Source organism: Saccharomyces paradoxus, chromosome II (assembly GCF_002079055.1).
Source record: "Saccharomyces paradoxus chromosome II, complete sequence".
Classification (NCBI taxonomy): domain Eukaryota; kingdom Fungi; phylum Ascomycota; class Saccharomycetes; order Saccharomycetales; family Saccharomycetaceae; genus Saccharomyces; species Saccharomyces paradoxus.
The window spans coordinates 622,232-641,148 of record NC_047488.1 but is presented as its reverse complement, the minus strand read 5'-3'; the positions used below and the strand labels follow the sequence as shown (position 1 = coordinate 641,148).

The 18,917-nt window shown below is 39.1% G+C and overlaps 11 protein-coding genes across 11 annotated transcripts; 6 read left to right on the top strand and 5 right to left on the bottom strand.

The window, feature by feature from the left end:
- Window positions 1-748: 748 nt before the first annotated feature.
- On the top strand, window positions 749-952 carry MIN7 (Min7p; the record flags this gene model as incomplete). The annotated part of the gene is made up of 1 exon (XM_033908903.1): window positions 749-952. The coding sequence occupies one exon, from the start codon at window positions 749-751 to the stop codon at window positions 950-952; it is 204 nt and encodes a 67-aa protein (XP_033764794.1).
- A 277-nt stretch (window positions 953-1,229) lies between these two features.
- DER1 (derlin) lies at window positions 1,230-1,865 on the bottom strand (the record flags this gene model as incomplete). The annotated part of the gene is made up of 1 exon (XM_033908902.1): window positions 1,230-1,865. One exon carries the CDS (start codon window positions 1,863-1,865, stop codon window positions 1,230-1,232), a length of 636 nt encoding a protein of 211 aa, XP_033764793.1.
- A 1,059-nt stretch (window positions 1,866-2,924) lies between these two features.
- On the bottom strand, window positions 2,925-4,586 carry BEM1 (phosphatidylinositol-3-phosphate-binding protein BEM1; the record flags this gene model as incomplete). Its single annotated transcript, XM_033908901.1, has 1 exon — window positions 2,925-4,586. The coding sequence occupies one exon, from the start codon at window positions 4,584-4,586 to the stop codon at window positions 2,925-2,927; it is 1,662 nt and encodes a 553-aa protein (XP_033764792.1).
- Window positions 4,587-5,145: 559 nt separating this feature from the next.
- KTR4 (putative mannosyltransferase) lies at window positions 5,146-6,540 on the bottom strand (the record flags this gene model as incomplete). The annotated part of the gene is made up of 1 exon (XM_033908900.1): window positions 5,146-6,540. One exon carries the CDS (start codon window positions 6,538-6,540, stop codon window positions 5,146-5,148), a length of 1,395 nt encoding a protein of 464 aa, XP_033764791.1.
- A 379-nt stretch (window positions 6,541-6,919) lies between these two features.
- On the top strand, window positions 6,920-9,319 carry TAF5 (chromatin modification protein; the record flags this gene model as incomplete). Its single annotated transcript, XM_033908899.1, has 1 exon — window positions 6,920-9,319. One exon carries the CDS (start codon window positions 6,920-6,922, stop codon window positions 9,317-9,319), a length of 2,400 nt encoding a protein of 799 aa, XP_033764790.1.
- A 266-nt stretch (window positions 9,320-9,585) lies between these two features.
- SPAR_B02960 (uncharacterized protein) lies at window positions 9,586-10,239 on the top strand (the record flags this gene model as incomplete). Its single annotated transcript, XM_033908898.1, has 1 exon — window positions 9,586-10,239. The coding sequence occupies one exon, from the start codon at window positions 9,586-9,588 to the stop codon at window positions 10,237-10,239; it is 654 nt and encodes a 217-aa protein (XP_033764789.1).
- A 2,005-nt stretch (window positions 10,240-12,244) lies between these two features.
- On the top strand, window positions 12,245-13,909 carry PGI1 (glucose-6-phosphate isomerase; the record flags this gene model as incomplete). Its single annotated transcript, XM_033908897.1, has 1 exon — window positions 12,245-13,909. The coding sequence occupies one exon, from the start codon at window positions 12,245-12,247 to the stop codon at window positions 13,907-13,909; it is 1,665 nt and encodes a 554-aa protein (XP_033764788.1).
- A 386-nt stretch (window positions 13,910-14,295) lies between these two features.
- On the top strand, window positions 14,296-15,564 carry MSI1 (Msi1p; the record flags this gene model as incomplete). The annotated part of the gene is made up of 1 exon (XM_033908896.1): window positions 14,296-15,564. The coding sequence occupies one exon, from the start codon at window positions 14,296-14,298 to the stop codon at window positions 15,562-15,564; it is 1,269 nt and encodes a 422-aa protein (XP_033764787.1).
- Window positions 15,565-15,763: 199 nt separating this feature from the next.
- AIM4 (Aim4p) lies at window positions 15,764-16,135 on the bottom strand (the record flags this gene model as incomplete). The annotated part of the gene is made up of 1 exon (XM_033908895.1): window positions 15,764-16,135. The coding sequence occupies one exon, from the start codon at window positions 16,133-16,135 to the stop codon at window positions 15,764-15,766; it is 372 nt and encodes a 123-aa protein (XP_033764786.1).
- Window positions 16,136-16,423: 288 nt separating this feature from the next.
- MED8 (RNA polymerase II mediator complex subunit MED8) lies at window positions 16,424-17,095 on the top strand (the record flags this gene model as incomplete). The annotated part of the gene is made up of 1 exon (XM_033908894.1): window positions 16,424-17,095. The coding sequence occupies one exon, from the start codon at window positions 16,424-16,426 to the stop codon at window positions 17,093-17,095; it is 672 nt and encodes a 223-aa protein (XP_033764785.1).
- A 298-nt stretch (window positions 17,096-17,393) lies between these two features.
- On the bottom strand, window positions 17,394-18,527 carry RIM2 (Rim2p; the record flags this gene model as incomplete). The annotated part of the gene is made up of 1 exon (XM_033908893.1): window positions 17,394-18,527. One exon carries the CDS (start codon window positions 18,525-18,527, stop codon window positions 17,394-17,396), a length of 1,134 nt encoding a protein of 377 aa, XP_033764784.1.
- Window positions 18,528-18,917: the final 390 nt, after the last annotated feature.

Below are 18,917 nucleotides of genomic sequence, written 5' to 3'. Positions count from 1 at the left end.
GAAAAAGTATACAAGAAGCTCTTATGGAACTGCGGTAAGTGGCTATGTTGTTCTAGCAGGTATCCCGTGGTAATAGTTTATTTGTGATCTTAATATTCACACCACTTTAAAATTTATTTACTCTTGCCCCTCAACTTCTCGTAAGGTATGTTTCTTTGTTTCTATTCTGCTCCTCTCTGACAACATTATAAGCTTCACAGTTACCTATCTCGCTCTTTTCCTCTTACTCGTAATCAGTGAGGTGAACCCATATGGTACCTTCCCCTCATCTTTGTACGAAGCATAAACAAAAGCACGGAAAAAGGGGAAGCTAAAGAAAGTGAACACCAGTGCGTCGCATTGTTTTCTGTGATGAAAATGATAATAAAAAAGGTAATAGAAAAGGCAATTTTAAGTTTTTGTGCCGTATCGGCCTATCACAATAGAGAGCCCGCCCTTTTACTAAGGAAGGCAGTTTTTTTGCAACTCTCCGGGAATTTCTTCGCCACTGCAAGGAAGACAATAGCTCGAGAAAGTCTTTATTGCTGGAATTATCCTTAATTACCATAGCAACAGAAAACTTTTCCTAGTGTCCAGATTTACATAAGCAAGGTATATAAGAGGCCATCACTAAACGGACACCAAGTTTGTGCTTCTTCCTTTTTCATTTCATTCTTCTCTTTCGTATTTTACTTTTCCCTGTGGCAATACGAAAACTGAAAATTTTCAATAATACATAGAATATATCAGACAATTTCTAGAACCAACAATGCTAGCCATCAAAGCATTTTCACAAGTTTCCAAATCATACAAGGCTAGTGCTCCTAATAAAAAGCTTACGACGTTGTTCTATGTTGCTTACATCACTCTGGGACTAACAACGCCTTTCCTTTTACCGGCTCGAATGGCCTCTAAAGACACACACTGCTACAAAGAAGGATTTTGTTCTCAACGATCATACACTAGGTTTTAGGGTTTCTTTCAACAATATACGTTATTATTAGGGAGAAAATTGCCGAAGCTTTGTCGGCCACATATTTATTCTGCATTTATACATTTAAGACGGGTTCTTCACTTTTTCTAAGCTTGTGGGGTGCGGTTTTAGCTGCATTGCTTCCACATCTTTCATTCATTCTAATCAACAATTCATTTATCCTTTGCGTATTCTATATACTTAATTATGCTAAAGCATGTGTATTTGTCGAGTGTCACTTTTTTTATTAGTCGTAAGTAAATACAAACTGCGTTTCTTAAGGTGTTTCGATGTCACGGAACCAGTCGTACGGAGATTTGCATAAATCTATGCCATAAATCATCCCTATTATATCATCCATGTAGTAAATTATGTGACCTGGCATGAAATTCATGGCAATTTCTAACCAGCCCCGCTGATATACAAAATACATTACTGCATTCATGTAAATGGGGAATATAGATGGTGAAATATCAATGCCTCCGAAAAGGCGTATGTTCATTTGGTTTCCATTCTTTTTAAGTTCATAGTACACGAGATTCTCATGCAGTAACACCCCGAGCGATGATGCGGGTTGTTCAATACTGGTCATCTTGACCAGTATTACCAAAAGTAAAAATATCACCCAACAGAATTTTCTTCTTAAATTGAATGAGTTTTCCAAAGTTGACAAGTGATTGGCACTGACAAAGATATTTATCATAGATATCCAATTAAATCCGCCGTAATCGAATATCGAATAAATCAGTCTGCCGTATTGTCCTTTTTTGAATACTAAATCGTACTTGTACACCACCTTTGCTGAATCTATGATCCGGAGACTTGTGAGACCTGATAGTACAAGACAACCTATTGTCCATAATCTCGTGATCAAAGGGATGTCCCCTAGAAGATTTAGTATCACAGCATCCATTGTCGTTTAGTCTTAACTTTCTTTTTGTCAGCGATGAAATCTTCGCTGTAATGCTTCTAATCCTTTATATAAACTATGTGCAGTAAAACAATAGGAATGTCGATTCTCTTATTAGGTGTCTGTCTCTTTCGTTATACCTTGTGTTTGTCAACATATATTAAATTAGGGACTCACATCTATCTTTGGCCATTTATGGTTTATATGGATGGATGAAAAAGGACAGCGGGCGCAATTCATGCGTCGGCAAACTACGAAGAAAAAGGAAATTAAGATCATTCTGTACAATAAGCCTTATAAAAATGCAGTACTCCTAATATATTATACGTACAAAACTCGTGTAATAAGCATGAAAAGTTTTGAAAATGGTATATGTTCGAGGTTTACGGTAGAATCGGTTCGTTTCTGCATGATTAGAAGTGATTATCATTTGAATCTTTTCCTGTCGCAAAATAAAATATAGAAAGAAAGCATAAAATCTCTATGCTGTGGTACATAATCTCAGTTAGCATCAGGAACAGTGCTAGGACAAAATATACGCCATTCATTAAGCTGAACCGTAAACACATTAATCTTTGATATTCTTGCAAATATAAAAGCATACTTAAGGATATATATCCTAATACTTTTCTTCTTTTCTCCTTTCCTTTCTTCTGAATTCTACAGGCATGTAGTTTTAATTATTCATAATTCTTACGTTTCTGTTGAGCGGAATAGTTTGGCTTTTTTATGTATCGGTTTAGCTAGTAGTATATTTTCTGCCACTGAATAAATTTGTAGGAATTTAAGCTTAGTTAGAGAACTTAACATTTTGCACAAAAATATCAATAAAGAATATTTCCAAGTGTCTGAGAAGTTTAAGCAACTTTCTATATACATATGTGTCCTTATTTATTTTTATTACAAATCACGCTGTTTTTAAAGAATTGAATAACAATTTAATATTATTACTGTTCAAGAGGAGTTTATTACTCTCGCAAATCATCATGAAGCTGATGATAACGTTTATCCTATGTGCATCCGCCGATTAAAGAAGAAACATGCCTCTTCTTTCTTCCAACACTAGATTGGGATATCATGGACAGAAATTTTCAGTCTCGCTTGGATAATGTTACTGACTTGTGAGTCAGTTTTAATCTCCTCCCCACTACCATCAGATAATTTGGTTTGTAATTTAAAATTATCTGTATCAATCCTTGGAGCGATTTTACTGCGAAGTTCTTTATAGGTTGTGTCACTCTTCAGCATTAAGGCGAAAATATCGTCTTTGTAATAGAATTTAATTTTGGTCGTTTTCAGCCCAGAGTTTGATTGGGCTGATGTCTGCTTGGAGCCAGATAAAGATAAATCTGAGAGTTTCTTATTTAACTTCAAGTCTTCGCCAGTTAAAGTGTTGTCTTGGTTAATTGAAGCAAAATTGGAAGCTTGAGATGCTGTCGCAAAGGTTGCTGTATCGTTTTCTTGCAGTGTTTTGATATTGTTTTGATTTTCATCTCTTTCAAATTCTCTGTCGAAACCGTTGTCCAAAACAACGAATAAGGAATGAACCATTTCTGAGCGAGATATATAATCGGGAAGATTTACTAGGTCTGCCACATATATATTTAAGTCCTCCTTTCTTTTTTTGGTTATACTATTCGTAACGTATGGGACGGGTCCAGGGATATAGGGCATTATACGTTTGGACCATTGTCCACCTGCATCTCTTAACTTACCGGCCTCTGCTGGGAACGCATCTAAAAGTTGAACCTGAAGATCGTAGAAATCCTGATAATATCTTTTCAGTTGCCTCGTCTTACCGTTAGATAATTCACAGCAAACTAGAAACCAGTACTTCTCATCCTCTAGTCCAAAGGATTCAACAGACGCTTTCACTAATAGTTCACCCTCGACCAGCTTTTCGCTCTTGTTCTGAGTTTTTGTAATGGATTGCTGCTGTTGTTGTTCCACAGAGCCAAGGCTAATATTACTAGCTTTGTACCTTGCAATATTGCTTTTCCATTCTTGAACAGTTGGTAGGTTAACTGACTTAATGTCTTCTATTACGTCATTACCTGTTGCGTACCCCGTGGCAATATCTATGATGCTAACAAATCCAACGGGAACGAGGCCGGGCCCCCCAAGTCGACCAATTGGCTTAGCAATGAACCATTCACAGTTATGATGTGCGCAAATAAACAAATTTTCTCCCACGTAAGTAGTCAATTCATCAGCTTTTTCTGCCTTAAAATCATATAAAACAATGGCGTACAACGAACCCATGTTTAATGAATCATTCGTAACTTTCCGAGTCGAACTATTGGATCCATTTACAGAGGAAGGTTTAGTTCTATCAAACACTTCAAAATAGGTTTTAGGGACAACACCTTGTTTTCCAGTAGAAGGATTCGAAGCTTTGTACCAATCCTTCTCATCTCCAGATACGTAAAAAAATTCACCTTCCATGAAGGATAGCTCCTTCGAAGTTTGTGCCTGATAAGTGTATTTGGCTTTTATAACTTTCTCTGGAGAAGTAATATCTTTAGAATTATGTCTGTTCTTTGGTGAAGAGTCCCGCTGGCTCTTCACTGGAGTTGAAGATGAGGAAAGGTACCTCACTGGTACTGTTTTAATATGCTTTATAACCCCCCCATTATCATGAGAAGGTGTGGAAATGTCTGACGATGTAATTCTGCCCTTCGACCCATTACTATCTCTTTTTGAGAGTTTGAAGTTTTTCAGCATTAATATGGCTTTCTTGAAAATTCCCTTTCACACAGTGCTTTACAAAAATGTCCTGTAACGATTTTAATCTTAACGTGCCTTTTGCGAAGTAATATCTCACAGACGAAAAGTAAAAATGGAACAATTTTCAAAACAGTCAACGTGTTTCCATGTGGGATTAGTATGTTAGCGAAAACAAATACTGATTAATATGGCATATTAAATGATGGCTGTATTGTCACTTTCTTTTTTTCCTGTTCGTAAATGAATGGGGCCCTTCGCCATTTGTCCGTTTAGGGTAATATTAGTTAAGAAGCCGTTAAGGCCCGGGAAGAATGTCGAATAACAATAGACAAGAGATGTTCGAAACTTTTTGCATTTCTGTTTAGTGTACTGTATTGAAATAATTACTTCATTTCCCAATGAATGTCTGCCTGTATTTATCTTAATTTGCGGCATTATAAACTTTTCTTAATTCCATACTATATATCTATCTATGTGTGTCCCGGATTGAATCATAAATCTCTCGGTAGGATGGCATTCTCGCAAATAGATACAGGATTTTTAAAAGTAAATTTCTTCAATACATTCCCAACTCTTCGTCATTCATAGAGTGCCTGATCCATGATGCCTGACAATTTTGATCGTCTAGATTACTCCAAGGAGTAAATTTACCTGGTATGCAGTTTCCATTACACCTATCTGAATCTTCTGGACAAGTTGGACAATTTGTATATGGAGTATGGTAATAGCCTATATCCCTGAACCAATGGATGCGCGATTTATCGGCAAATAAAGCAAGTGCCAAACTTCTTACAGGGGCATCACCCCACCTTTCATAGTAAAATCCACCCTTCTCTTCAAGATATTGCATATACTGTTCATAAGGTTCTGACCTCAAAAATTCTAAATCGACTATTTCAAAATTGGTCCAGAAATGGCAAGTCGAGTACCCTTGAGTATAATCATAATTATCTGGATTTTGAGAGTTATCTTTTAGCCATCCGAAAGCTCCATTGGCATTCAAGTAGTTTGGATGCTCCTCAACAAAATCCATAGTCGACGTCCATAGCGTTCTGATAGTTTGGGGACTATCATAAAGGTTCAGAACAAACCCATAAATCTTGTCATTCATGCTCATAAATTGAAAGACATCGTATTTGATTTTGCAATAGAAATTAACCTTTGGTTCCAATCTCCACACATATCTATATTTAGATAATAGGGGGTGATGGTAAAATTCTTTGGAATAGAAACGACACATGTTGTGATAAGATTGCACTTCAGCGTACTGAATTTTTTCTTCACCCAATTTGTCCATTTCTCTGTCGTATCTCTCCCTATCAATGTTATCAGGCATATTCCAGTCATTTGGATCAATGGTGCCAAATTCTATTAAGCGGTCATTAGGGAGAATACTCTTTATTTTATCTTTGAATTCGTCCGTAAATTCCTCATCGTTGAGGAAGGTATAGGGGTATCCAAAATTCTTATTGTATTCTTCTTCTAGTTGTTGAATAGAAGATATTATACCATCTAAATCAACATTCCTCACCAAACTCAAAATTGTTCCTTTTGCCTTGCCCGATAATGGATCCCCGCTGCGTACCAAATTGTCCACTTTTGGCTCAGAAATTTCCTCAGCTAAAAACTCATCGTACAACTGTTTATTCTCAGCAAGAACTTCATTCGGGTCAAAACTGTCCTTATCATAAAGAGGCTCACGTAGCCTGTCGAATATGCCATCTAACACTTCAGCGTCATGATCAGGAAGTTCTGCGGTGCTTTCAGTGCCTCCTGCAATGCTTTTGTAGGTTTCCCGGAGAGAAGCATACTGCGACTTGGCACTGTCCTTGACTGCTTGCAAGTAGTTCTCATTCGAGGTTAAAATGTAAAGAGCGACGGTTATGATAATTGATATTAGGATAATTACTGAAAGTACCGGTTTCAATATCCTCTTTGAAAGAAATCTCATGCCAAAGTATAAAATTATCTTGTTGGGTCTGGACTGAGGTTTATCTTTACTATGGCGACCTGCTATACAATATACAGCCTTTCTACACCGTAAAGTTATTTTCACATCGAATACCTCAAACTATCCCATTGCTTGCAATTAGAGAAAGCCTTATAAAGCTCCCTCAATTGTACGAAATTCTCCCCTTAGCCGGGTAAAACCCAGTGAATATCACCTTATACGAGTTTGATGAAATGTTCAAAGCAAAAAAGTTTCAAGATTTCACATAAAGACTACAAAGTGGCAGAAAGATGAATGAAACAGGCAAAAGGGTGAGAAAAGAGAAGGAGAAAAGATACGAGGATCACCGGGTTCAAGTTGAGACACTTGAAAAATAAGAATGTCACAGAAGCAGAGTACGAATCAGAATCAAAATGGCACACATCAGCCGCAACCCGTAAAGAATCAACGATCCAATAATTCTGGCGGCGCCAATTCCGGGCAGCAGCCACAGCAACAGAGTCAAGGCCAGTCTCAACAGCAGGGGAGATCCAATGGCCCATTTTCGGCCTCAGACTTGAATAGAATCGTTCTAGAGTATTTAAATAAAAAGGGATACCACCGTACAGAGGCCATGCTGAGAGCCGAGAGTGGGCGTACGCTGACACCTCAAAACAAACAATCACCAGCAAACACTAAAACAGGCAAATTTCCCGAACAATCATCAACTCCTCCAAACCCCGGGAAGACCTCTAAGCCCATAAGCAATCCAACTAATTTGTCATCCAAAAGAGACTCAGATGGTGGTATAGTATCCAGCGGACGACTAGAAGGGTTTAACGCACCTGAAAATTATATGCGTGCATATTCAATGTTGAAAAACTGGGTGGATTCGTCTCTAGAAATTTATAAGCCGGAACTAAGCTACATCATGTATCCAATATTCATTTATTTATTCTTAAATTTAGTGGCCAAAAATCCTGTTTACGCTCGTCGTTTTTTTGATAGATTTTCTCCCGACTTTAAGGACTTCCATGGCTCAGAAATCAATAGACTATTCAGTGTCAATTCTATTGACCACATCAAGGAAAACGAGGTCGCAAGCGCTTTCCAGTCTCATAGGTATAGGATCACTATGTCTAAAACTACTTTGAACCTTCTTTTATATTTTCTGAATGAAAATGAGAGTGTTGGAGGTTCATTAATAATTAGTGTAATAAATCAGCACCTAGACCCAAATATCGTAGAATCGGTAACCGCTAGGGAAAAATTGGCTGATGGTATAAAAGTCCTCAGTGATAGTGAAAACGGAAACGGGAAGCAGAACCTAGAAATGAATTCCGTTCCTGTCAAGCTGGGTCCTTTCCCAAAAGATGAAGAATTTGTTAAGGAAATTGAAACGGAACTGAAAATCAAGGACGATCAAGAGAAACAACAAAGCCAACAAACTGCAGGTGAAAACCACAGCGAAGCCAACACTAGAACCTTATTACAAGAATATAAAGCCATGAATAACGAAAAATTTGAGGATAATGCTGGCGAAGATAATAAAGATAAACTGAAAGATAAAACCGCCAAAGATGAAGAAAAGAAAGAGAACGAGTTGAAGGTGGATGGTGAAAAAAAAGATAACAATTTATTCTCACCAGCACGTGATATTTTACCTTTACCACCAAAGACGGCGCTAGACCTGAAGTTAGAGATTCAGAAGGTCAAAGAATCTCGTGATGCCATAAAGCTAGATAATTTGCAGTTGGCCCTACCAAGCGTATGCATGTATACATTCCAAAACACAAATAAGGACATGTCATGTTTAGATTTCAGTGATGATTGTAGAATTGCAGCCGCCGGCTTTCAAGACAGCTATATCAAGATCTGGTCACTTGATGGCTCGTCGCTAAATAACCCTAACATCAAGTTAAATAACAACAATTACAAGGATGATGACCCAACGTGTAAAACTTTAGTGGGGCACAGTGGTACAGTGTATTCAACAAGTTTCAGTCCGGATAATAAATATTTACTTTCTGGTTCTGAAGATAAAACCGTCAGGCTATGGTCAATGGACACTCACACGGCACTAGTAAGTTATAAAGGCCATAATCATCCCGTGTGGGACGTAAGTTTCTCTCCGTTAGGCCATTATTTCGCCACTGCATCGCATGACCAAACCGCAAGGCTGTGGTCTTGCGATCACATATATCCATTAAGAATATTTGCAGGACATTTAAATGATGTTGATTGTGTGTCATTCCATCCGAACGGTTGCTATGTATTTACTGGATCTAGCGATAAGACGTGTCGAATGTGGGACGTTTCTACAGGTGACTCCGTTAGATTATTTCTTGGACATACTGCACCTGTCATTTGTATTGCCGTTTCTCCAGATGGAAGGTGGTTGTCCACTGGTAGCGAAGATGGTATTATTAATATATGGGATATTGGCACGGGCAAAAGATTGAAACAAATGCGCGGTCATGGTAAGAATGCCATTTATTCTTTATCTTATAGCAAAGAGGGAAACGTACTTATTAGTGGAGGTGCCGATCACACAGTTCGTGTATGGGATTTGAAAAAGGCCACTACTGAACCAAGCGCAGAACCAGATGAGCCATTTATCGGATACCTGGGTGACGTAACTGCATCTATAAACCAAGATATAAAGGAATATGGACGCAGAAGAACAGTAATACCTACAAGCGATTTAGTAGCGTCATTCTACACTAAGAAGACACCTGTTTTTAAGGTCAAGTTCAGCAGAAGCAATCTGGCCCTTGCAGGAGGTGCCTTCAGACCATAATTTAACACTGAAGGAAAAACAGGATGAAGTGATATGTAATAAGTATAAACTAGTCCGATATGTAACTATTAGATGCTTTTTTTCGACGTTGTATTTGGCCTTCTCGGCGGTTATATTACAGGTTTTCATCTTTCGCCCACTTTCCGCTCCGTCATCGGCGCAAAGAAAGACAAAAAAAACAGAAAAATGAAGATGCAACAGGTTGAAAGGAACTTCTAAAAGAAGTATGATTAAATGTGTGAAATTGCCGCAAACACAAACCAATAATGGGAGTGAAGCAAACCCCACCATTTCAGGTGAAAGTGAGCGATGCAGATTCCACTGGCAGAAGGAAATCTAATAGCCGGGAAGACAGCCCTAAGCTGGAACAATTAAAAGCAAAGCGAGACAAAGGCAAAGGAAAGGGATCTTCAGATCCCGCTGCTTCTGCAATGGGCGGTTCCAACGTATTACCAAGCAAGAACCTAAGTACACCCCCAGCAATGAACCCGTTGACCACCAGCGTTAGCAGGGGTAATACTGCGTACGAAAGAAGCGTAAATGGCAGCCGTATAACGATGCACTCAAACTTGGCACCCACGGAGACGCAAGATGTGTCATGGTCCGAAATCGATACTCTGGATGATGTGAAGAAGATGGCGAAAGAACCTATCGTCAACGACGGGTTCCCACTGGATTTTGAGAACGATCTCACGCAAATGCGTAGGTCACACGCCCAGTTGCTGCGCTTAATGAGGGAAAGAAATCAGCGACTAAAGTATTCCAAGCTGGGGAGCCCTCCTCGAAACGATCAACATGGTACTACCGCGAATAATGCTCAAGGACCAGAGGAGGTATTGAATGACCCGGAAATCGCACTTGACGGTGAGAAGTACGTAAGCCAGCTGGTCGACAATATTAGGGACCTTCACCGATGCTGATGACGTGTATGGGTTGATAACATTTATAGGATGCTAAAGTCCTGTCAAAAATACAGGAAGCCATGGATCTGATTATTGGCGTTATTGTCATGTTCCATCTGGCTTGATTGAGATGAGGGACATTTGTCAACATTCGCAATCGTTTGAAACCGTACGGGATAGTGCCTAGCTTGAAATATGTATTGTTATCCTAGCGTTGTAATAAGCCTCCTAATCAATACGCCGGGTTGGAAATGACATCCATTTTTGTCGTTTTGCTTTATCTAATGGTCCTCCTTATTTGAGACGTTCTCGCGTCAACAAACTGGTAGTTAACTTTCTAACCGAGATGGAAGAGTTCCTGTAGTGGAAGTGGCATGATACCACTTGTATTGGTTTCTACATTTTTTTTTGCTTATTGATGCTAAATAAGACACTGCCGTGTAATTCAAGGCGCTAGTTCTAAGCATCAACAATAGTAAATATATTTCACTGAAGATCGGGGCATTTGCTGTGCACCCTTTCGTGTATGCCGATGCTATGCAATATTGGGTATTATTGGGATAAAGTGTCGCATTTACCGGCGGATGTTTGCATCGCCATGTAAGTGGGAATATTTGGATGGGCCACAAGCTACATTCCATTATCTACAACTTCAACAGATCCTAAAAAAATTATACTAAAACAAGGCCACTTTATCCTCGACATAAGTTCTATGTGGGGCTGAAGACGAGGAAGATTTCGGCCCAGCTGCGAAAACCCAGGCTGCCATATACAGTACTTCGCTGGTCATTTCTGACTTCTTTTTAAAACGCTATCCCTTCTTTGGTAGTATTATGGGCAGAGTATTTTTCTCTTCGGAAGAAACATAAAACAAGAAGGAAAATTTTACCATTGGCGATCCTACTTCACGCTTATATCACCTATTAAATGTTTTCATCTGCAGTAAGCAAGAGATGTGATAGGACTTCAACTATTGGAGGTTTTGAATGTACCGCTAAATCAACATAAGATGCTAAACCAACAAAAAATAACATTATCTACTTACACTTCGGTCACTTCGAATCATTTAACATAGGTATTGGAATTATTGCGAGTAGTTGGTTCCCAATCATATTCTTACTTCTTTTCATGCACAAGACGTCGTACAAGAGAATACCAATATACATTAGACTCATGCTCGCAGTCAAAAAGGACATAAGAGGAAAATGTAGCGTGCTGGCGTAGCCGCTTTTTGATATCTTCCCACTCCGCCTTGATATCCTTGACTTAAAACATTCAAGTGTTTACTGCAATCACCTGCATGTGCCTTTTTGGCTTACTTAAAAACTAAATACCTAACTACTCCGCTTGGTACCAAATATCCGAGTTGGTTATTCTGTACAAATACCTACTGGTGGAGCCGACTATTATAATGAGGATACCCGGAAGTGCAGTCGACATTTGGTAAAAATACCACGGAAGTACGAGCTTACTTTACCTTATGTCATCTACGATGACACAAAACGATAAGATACTTATGATACTTATGATGCGCCAGCATAATATGAAAAAAGAGCGTGCCGTACCATATTCTGTCACCGCCGGAACAATACGCCAATTAGAGGGTAAGAGCCAAAATCAAAAGAAATAGTGGTCCCTGTGTGTGGGTGTATTGCATTATAGGAAGCCACACGGGCACCCTGAAATTAGAGGAAGCTGATGGTTTTTTAGTTTACAATCATCACCATCTGCACGCTGTTATAATGTCCCATCTCTATATATATTCATTGACGGCATTCTATTTTCTTGGTATTGAAATGAGCGTTTTTTATTATTACAATTGGTTTTGCAGACGGCACTTTCCTTTCCTTTTGTTTTGTTTCTTCTTTCCTTTTTTTTATTGTTCTCATATCTTAAAAAGGTCCTTTCTTCATAATCAATGCTTTCTTTTACTGAATATTTTACTTGCATTCAGTGAATCTTAATATCATATTTTCCCCTTAGTCTTGCAAAATTGATTTAGAATCAAGATACTAGCCTAAAAATGTCCAATAACTCATTCACTAACTTCAAACTGGCCACTGAATTGCCAGCATGGTCTAAGTTGCAAAAAATTTACGAATCTCAAGGTAAGACTTTGTCTGTCAAGCAAGAGTTCCAAAAGGATGCCAAGCGTTTTGAAAAATTGAACAAAACTTTCACCAACTACGATGGTTCCAAGATCTTGTTCGATTACTCGAAGAACTTGGTCAACGATGAAATCATTGCTGCGTTGATCGAATTGGCCAAGGAAGCCAATGTCACTGGTTTGAGAGATGCTATGTTCAAAGGTGAACACATCAACTCCACTGAAGACCGTGCTGTCTACCACGTCGCATTGAGAAACAGAGCTAACAAGCCAATGTACGTCGATGGTGTTAACGTCGCCCCAGAGGTCGACTCCGTCTTGAAGCACATGAAGGAGTTCTCTGAACAAGTTCGTTCTGGTGAATGGAAGGGTTACACCGGTAAGAAGATCACCGATGTTGTTAACATTGGTATCGGTGGTTCCGATTTAGGTCCAGTCATGGTCACTGAAGCTTTGAAGCACTACGCTGGTGTCTTGGACGTCCACTTCGTTTCCAACATTGACGGTACTCACATTGCTGAGACCTTGAAGGTTGTTGACCCAGAAACTACCTTGTTTTTGATTGCTTCTAAGACTTTCACCACAGCTGAAACCATCACTAATGCTAACACTGCTAAGAACTGGTTCTTGTCCAAGACTGGTAACGAACCATCTCACATCGCTAAGCATTTCGCTGCTTTGTCCACCAACGAAACCGAAGTTGCCAAGTTTGGTATTGACACCAAAAACATGTTCGGTTTCGAAAGTTGGGTCGGTGGTCGTTACTCCGTCTGGTCCGCTATTGGTTTGTCTGTTGCCTTGTACATTGGTTACGACAACTTTGAGGCTTTCTTAAAGGGTGCCGAAGCCGTTGACAACCACTTCACCCAAACGCCATTGGAAGACAACATTCCATTGTTGGGTGGTTTGTTGTCCGTCTGGTATAACAACTTTTTCGGTGCTCAAACCCACTTGGTTGCTCCATTCGACCAATACTTGCACAGATTCCCAGCCTACTTGCAACAATTGTCAATGGAATCTAACGGTAAGTCTGTTACCAGAGGTAACGTGTTTACTGACTACTCTACTGGGTCCATTTTGTTTGGTGAACCAGCTACCAACGCCCAACACTCTTTCTTCCAGTTGGTTCACCAAGGTACCAAGTTGATTCCATCCGATTTCATCCTGGCTGCTCAATCCCACAACCCAATTGAGAACAAATTACACCAAAAGATGTTGGCTTCTAACTTTTTCGCTCAAGCTGAAGCTTTGATGGTCGGTAAAGACGAAGAACAAGTCAAGGCCGAAGGTGCCACTGGTGGTTTGGTCCCACACAAGGTCTTCTCTGGTAACAGACCAACCACTTCTATTTTGGCTCAAAAGATTACTCCAGCTACTTTGGGTGCTTTGATTGCCTACTACGAACATGTTACTTTCACTGAAGGTGCCATCTGGAACATCAACTCTTTCGACCAATGGGGTGTTGAATTGGGTAAAGTCTTGGCTAAAGTCATTGGCAAGGAATTGGACAACTCTTCCACTATTTCTACTCACGATGCTTCTACCAACGGTTTGATCAACCAATTCAAGGAATGGATGTGAACCGTTCGCTCTTGATATATACCTAAAGAACATTAAAGCTATATTATAAGCAAAGATACGTAAATTTTGCTTAAACTATTATACACATATCATATTTCTATATTTTCAAGATTTGGTTATATAATGTACGCAATACAAAGGAAATAAATTTTTATACATTACTTTTACAAACAGCGTTCCAGTATCTCAGAACATAATACTACTACTGCATTCATGTAGATTCATTGTTTTTAGCGTCGCGAAGACTTTATTGTGTCGCGAAAAGCAAAAATTTTAAAAATTAGATCAACTTTAACTTATGAGAAGGTGCTTATCAACTGTTCAAAAGGGAGATACAAGATCCGATTATCTGACGAACGATATATTTCAGAACTTTGGCTTCAAAGATGAATAAGTGCGTGGAGGACACAACTAATGAAGCCTCCAATATCCCTATCGATTTGCAAGAAAGATACTCGCATTGGAAGAAAAACACTAAACTACTTTATGATTACCTAAACACAAACTCAACGAAGTGGCCGTCCTTAACGTGCCAGTTCTTTCCTGATTTGGATACCACTTCGGATGAGCACCGCATCTTGTTATCCTCTTTTACATCTTCCCAAAAACCTGAGGATGAGACCATATATATTAGCAGAATATCCACTCTAGGCCATATAAAATGGTCATCTTTGAATAATTTCGATACGGACGAGATGGAGTTCAAACCGGAGAACTCAACGAGGTATCCCTCCAAACATTTAGTGAACGATATCAGTATTTTCTTTCCAAACGGGGAATGCAATAGGGCAAGATATTTGCCTCAAAATCCAGATATTATAGCCGGGGCCTCTTCGGATGGTGCAATCTACATATTCGATAGAACGAAACACGGCTCTACTAGGATAAGACAGTCCAAAATTTCACATCCCTTCGAGACCAAACTATTCGGTTCACACGATGTTATCCAAGATGTGGAGGCGATGGATACTTCTTCGGCAGATATAAATGAGGCCACATCATTGGCCTGGAACTTACAACAGGAGGCGCTTTTACTATCTTCTCACTCCAACGGCCAAGTACAAGTTTGGGACATTAAACAATATTCGCACGAAAACCCCATAATAGATTTACCCTTGGCCTCAATAAACAGCGATGGAAGCGCGGTGAACGATGTGACTTGGATGCCAACACACGATTCCCTATTCGCTGCTTGTACTGAGGGGAATGCCGTTTCACTATTCGATCTAAGAACTAAGAAAGAGAAACTAAAGAGTAACTGTAAAAAACACGATGGCGGTGTGAACTCTTGTAAGTTTAACTATAAGAACTCTTTAATCTTAGCATCTGCCGATTCAAAAGGCAGGATAAATTTATGGGATATTAGAAACATGAATGAAAGCCCAATCACTACCATGGAGCATGGTGCTTCCGTTTCGACTTTGGAATGGAGTCCAAATTTCGATACTGTATTGGCAACAGCTGGTCAAGAGGATGGGTTAGTTAAGCTATGGGACACTTCCTGTGAAGAAACTATGTTTACACATGGTGGTCACATGCTCGGTGTGAACGACATCTCGTGGGACGTCCATGACCCTTGGTTAATGTGCAGTGTGGCAAACGATAACTCAGTTCACATATGGAAACCCGCAGAAAATCTTGTGGGATATTCGTGACCTTAATATCTTTATGAAGCCAGATAGGCTAATGGCCCTTTTTCCTATTTCATATTCAACCATCTGATAGACGAATATATAAACATAAATAGAGTTTATACATATGCTCAAGATTTGCTACTGCAGACACTAGGCTCACGTGTCATGCACTTTTTACTATTGCACTTTCGCAAAAGTGGTAGGTGATTATTTTTGCTTTTCATTTTGGTATTTTTATATTCCCAAGGTTTCCCAGTCTAGGTTGAACTTCGGTTCGTCTTTTGAAAGTTTCAGGATTGTAAGGTATATTTCTGTAATGTGGTGGCGCAATGCCCCTCTGATTCCAATCTTTATCGTAGAATATGCTTCTTATGCCAAGTTCACCATTCTCCTTTTCGGGGCCCAGTGTATGTCCACGAGCAGCTTCTAAGCGATCTTTTGATCTAGCCTGCTGAGGCGGTTCCTCTTGATTTCTATCTCGGTCTATGGATAGCAATTCGACTTGTTTTCGTACTTTTTTTCTGTTTGGGTGTTGAACCTTGGATATTCTTTTCTCCGTTGAGTTACTGTTTGGGTCCTTTCTTCGATCCATTTAGCTCAAGCGTGTATAATATACAATGGTGGAACACGAAGATGAAGATTGTCGGATGACTTTGAAACAATAAATTTCCCTGATATTCGAAGAGAATCATAAACTTGCTAAAGCTCCTTTAGGAAGCATCGTAAAAGTACTTTTGTTTAAAAAAGAAAGCGAAATTTAGGAATACAAAAATCGCCTTGTTGAAGTTTAGAATTTTAAGATCCAAATATCTCATAAATACTGGAGAATCCCAAGAAAGAAGAAGAACAAAAGAAGAAAAGCAAGAAAACGGCGAGGAATATGTCACAATCTTCTACATCACTGGTACCAGAAGGCAACCAGGGCTCCCTTCAAGAAGACGTCAATTTTGATTTCAATGGTGTACCTGGCCAGGCTCTAGATGCCGTGCGTATGCGTTTGGCTCAATTAACCCATTCATTGAGGAGAATCAGAGACGAAATGTCCAAAGCTGAGTTACCACAATGGTATACACTCCAATCACAGCTAAACGTCACATTATCGCAGCTCGTTTCTGTAACTTCTACCCTACAACATTTCCAAGAAACTTTGGATTCGACAGTGGTTTACCCGTTGCCTAAATTCCCAACTACTTCTCATGAAAGTTTAGTCACTACCCTTTTGAGGAAAAAGAATATTCCTGAAGTGGACGAATGGATGAAATATGTTAAAGAAACATCCGGAATAACCACAGCTTTGTTAAAAGATGAAGAAATAGAAAAGCTATTGCAACAGGACAAAGAAATAACAAATTGGGCACGCAGTACGTTTAGAAACGAATATGGAAAACACGATTTCAAAAATGAAGAATCCCTGAGCGAAGAACATGATTCACTTCTTGTACGAGATAGCAAGCCCTCAAAACCTTTCAATGTGGATGATATCCTAAAGTTCACCTTTACAGGGGAAAAGCCAACTATTGCGGGGTCTGCTTCAACATCGCCTACTAGCTGAATTTACTCGACGTTACTGGTATTTTAAAACATTTCATTACTACTAATTAGCTGGTAATAATATTTACAAGTATAAAATGAACTAATTTACGGGACGAATTAAATAAGGATCATCAATATGTTACGATAAATAATGCGAAGTAAAAGAAAAGGAACGAAGGGGACCACATCTAAGCAGGTAGCTTTCTATAACTTTGACAGAATTTATGCCCCCTATAAAATGCACTTTATGCATTGCTTTTTTCTCACGAAGTGTCGCTTGACCCATGAGTGAATCTAAACTTTTTTAGATTACGGGGTTACGATAGTAGCCTTATAACAATTTCCCACGTACCAAACATAATTATACTGTTCGGAACTGTTCTCATCAAGTGCGGGGTCAACCCGCTATACATTGAAAAGAGTCCCTCCTCCTTAATTATAACTTTGAAACTTTGTATTAAACCTGTATACTTTCGTTTACCATTCTCCTTGGGTGTTTGTCTTAATCTTGTCCTAACAACCTCGTGCGGATATGTTGCTATACTAGCTACAAATTTCGCAAGGCCAGCGCTCCCTGATCTTTGGCACCACTCCTTGACTTTCTCTGATTTGCTTTTTGCACCTTCGGCTTGGTATCCAAATTTCTCAATAGATCTTTCCTTTATTAAACGCTTCATTTGTTCATATAATAGCCATTGAAGTATTCCTTCAACAGAACCCAAATAGGAAGCACTTAAACCTTTGTATAGACCGGTGAAACCCTCATTCCTTATAACACTTTTCAAACAATCCCAAGAGTTCTTATACTGCCGAACTGACGTTTTCCCGGCTTTATCAAGCTGCACTCTCGTTTTAATCAACCAAATAGGATTAGTTGCCGTTGCCGTTGCCCAACCTGCAGTTGCAGCAGCCATCAAATGAATCATAGGCGTTTCTTGGCCATTATTGAACGCTTTAGCATACATATCTTTAGTGGTGCCGTAAGTAAAGAAATTGATGCTTCTCGCTGGAATAACCCCGACTAAATTAGGGCCCAAACCCTTAAACAAACTTCTAAAACCCTCCTGTTTATACACATTGCCTATAATTCCCAATGTTTCCTTGAAGTGAGTTCCAGCTTGAATGACATAATTAATACTCTTCGGACGAGTAGACCCTTTACTGATGTTAACGGCTTTCGATTTGTATGCTTTCAAAAATATATCACTTTGTAACCGAGTTTTCACCAAATCAAAGGGACATGTAACAACTGCACCTGCCATACCTCCTATACCACCGGCAACAAAATGCACCCATGGCTTTACTGTTGGATGATTTTCAATTTCGGATTGCTTCGAATCTAATGGAATTTGTGTAGCTTCCTTATAATTAGAGCCCTTTTCATCACTTGCTAAATATGGAACCGATTCAATGGCGTCCTCTTCCCATTCTTCTATAGATTTTTTAGGCATCTTAACCTCTTAAAAAATAATGGGACTTTTAAAATGATCAACTAGCTATGTAAGTAGGTGACTTTGACACAACAGGCGTAGGGTACGTATAGACAAAACTGTCCGATTTCTGTTTCCCAGTTGACCGTACTTGAAGTAGTAGTTTCTATATTGAACAAGGCTATCTCTTTATACAAGGGGAATCTTCTACGTGTAGCTTAGACTTTTACCACCATTCTTTTCGATTTGAATTTTGACCAGAGGTTAATTTTTCACTAAAGACAGCCCGAAGCGAAGAATCCAAAGCGATGCTCAAGCCAAGAAATATCTAATTAGCAAGAAATAAAAGTCTTAAATATTTCCTATAGTTCAAAAGAACAAACAAAAGAAATGATCTAAATGTACAAATTA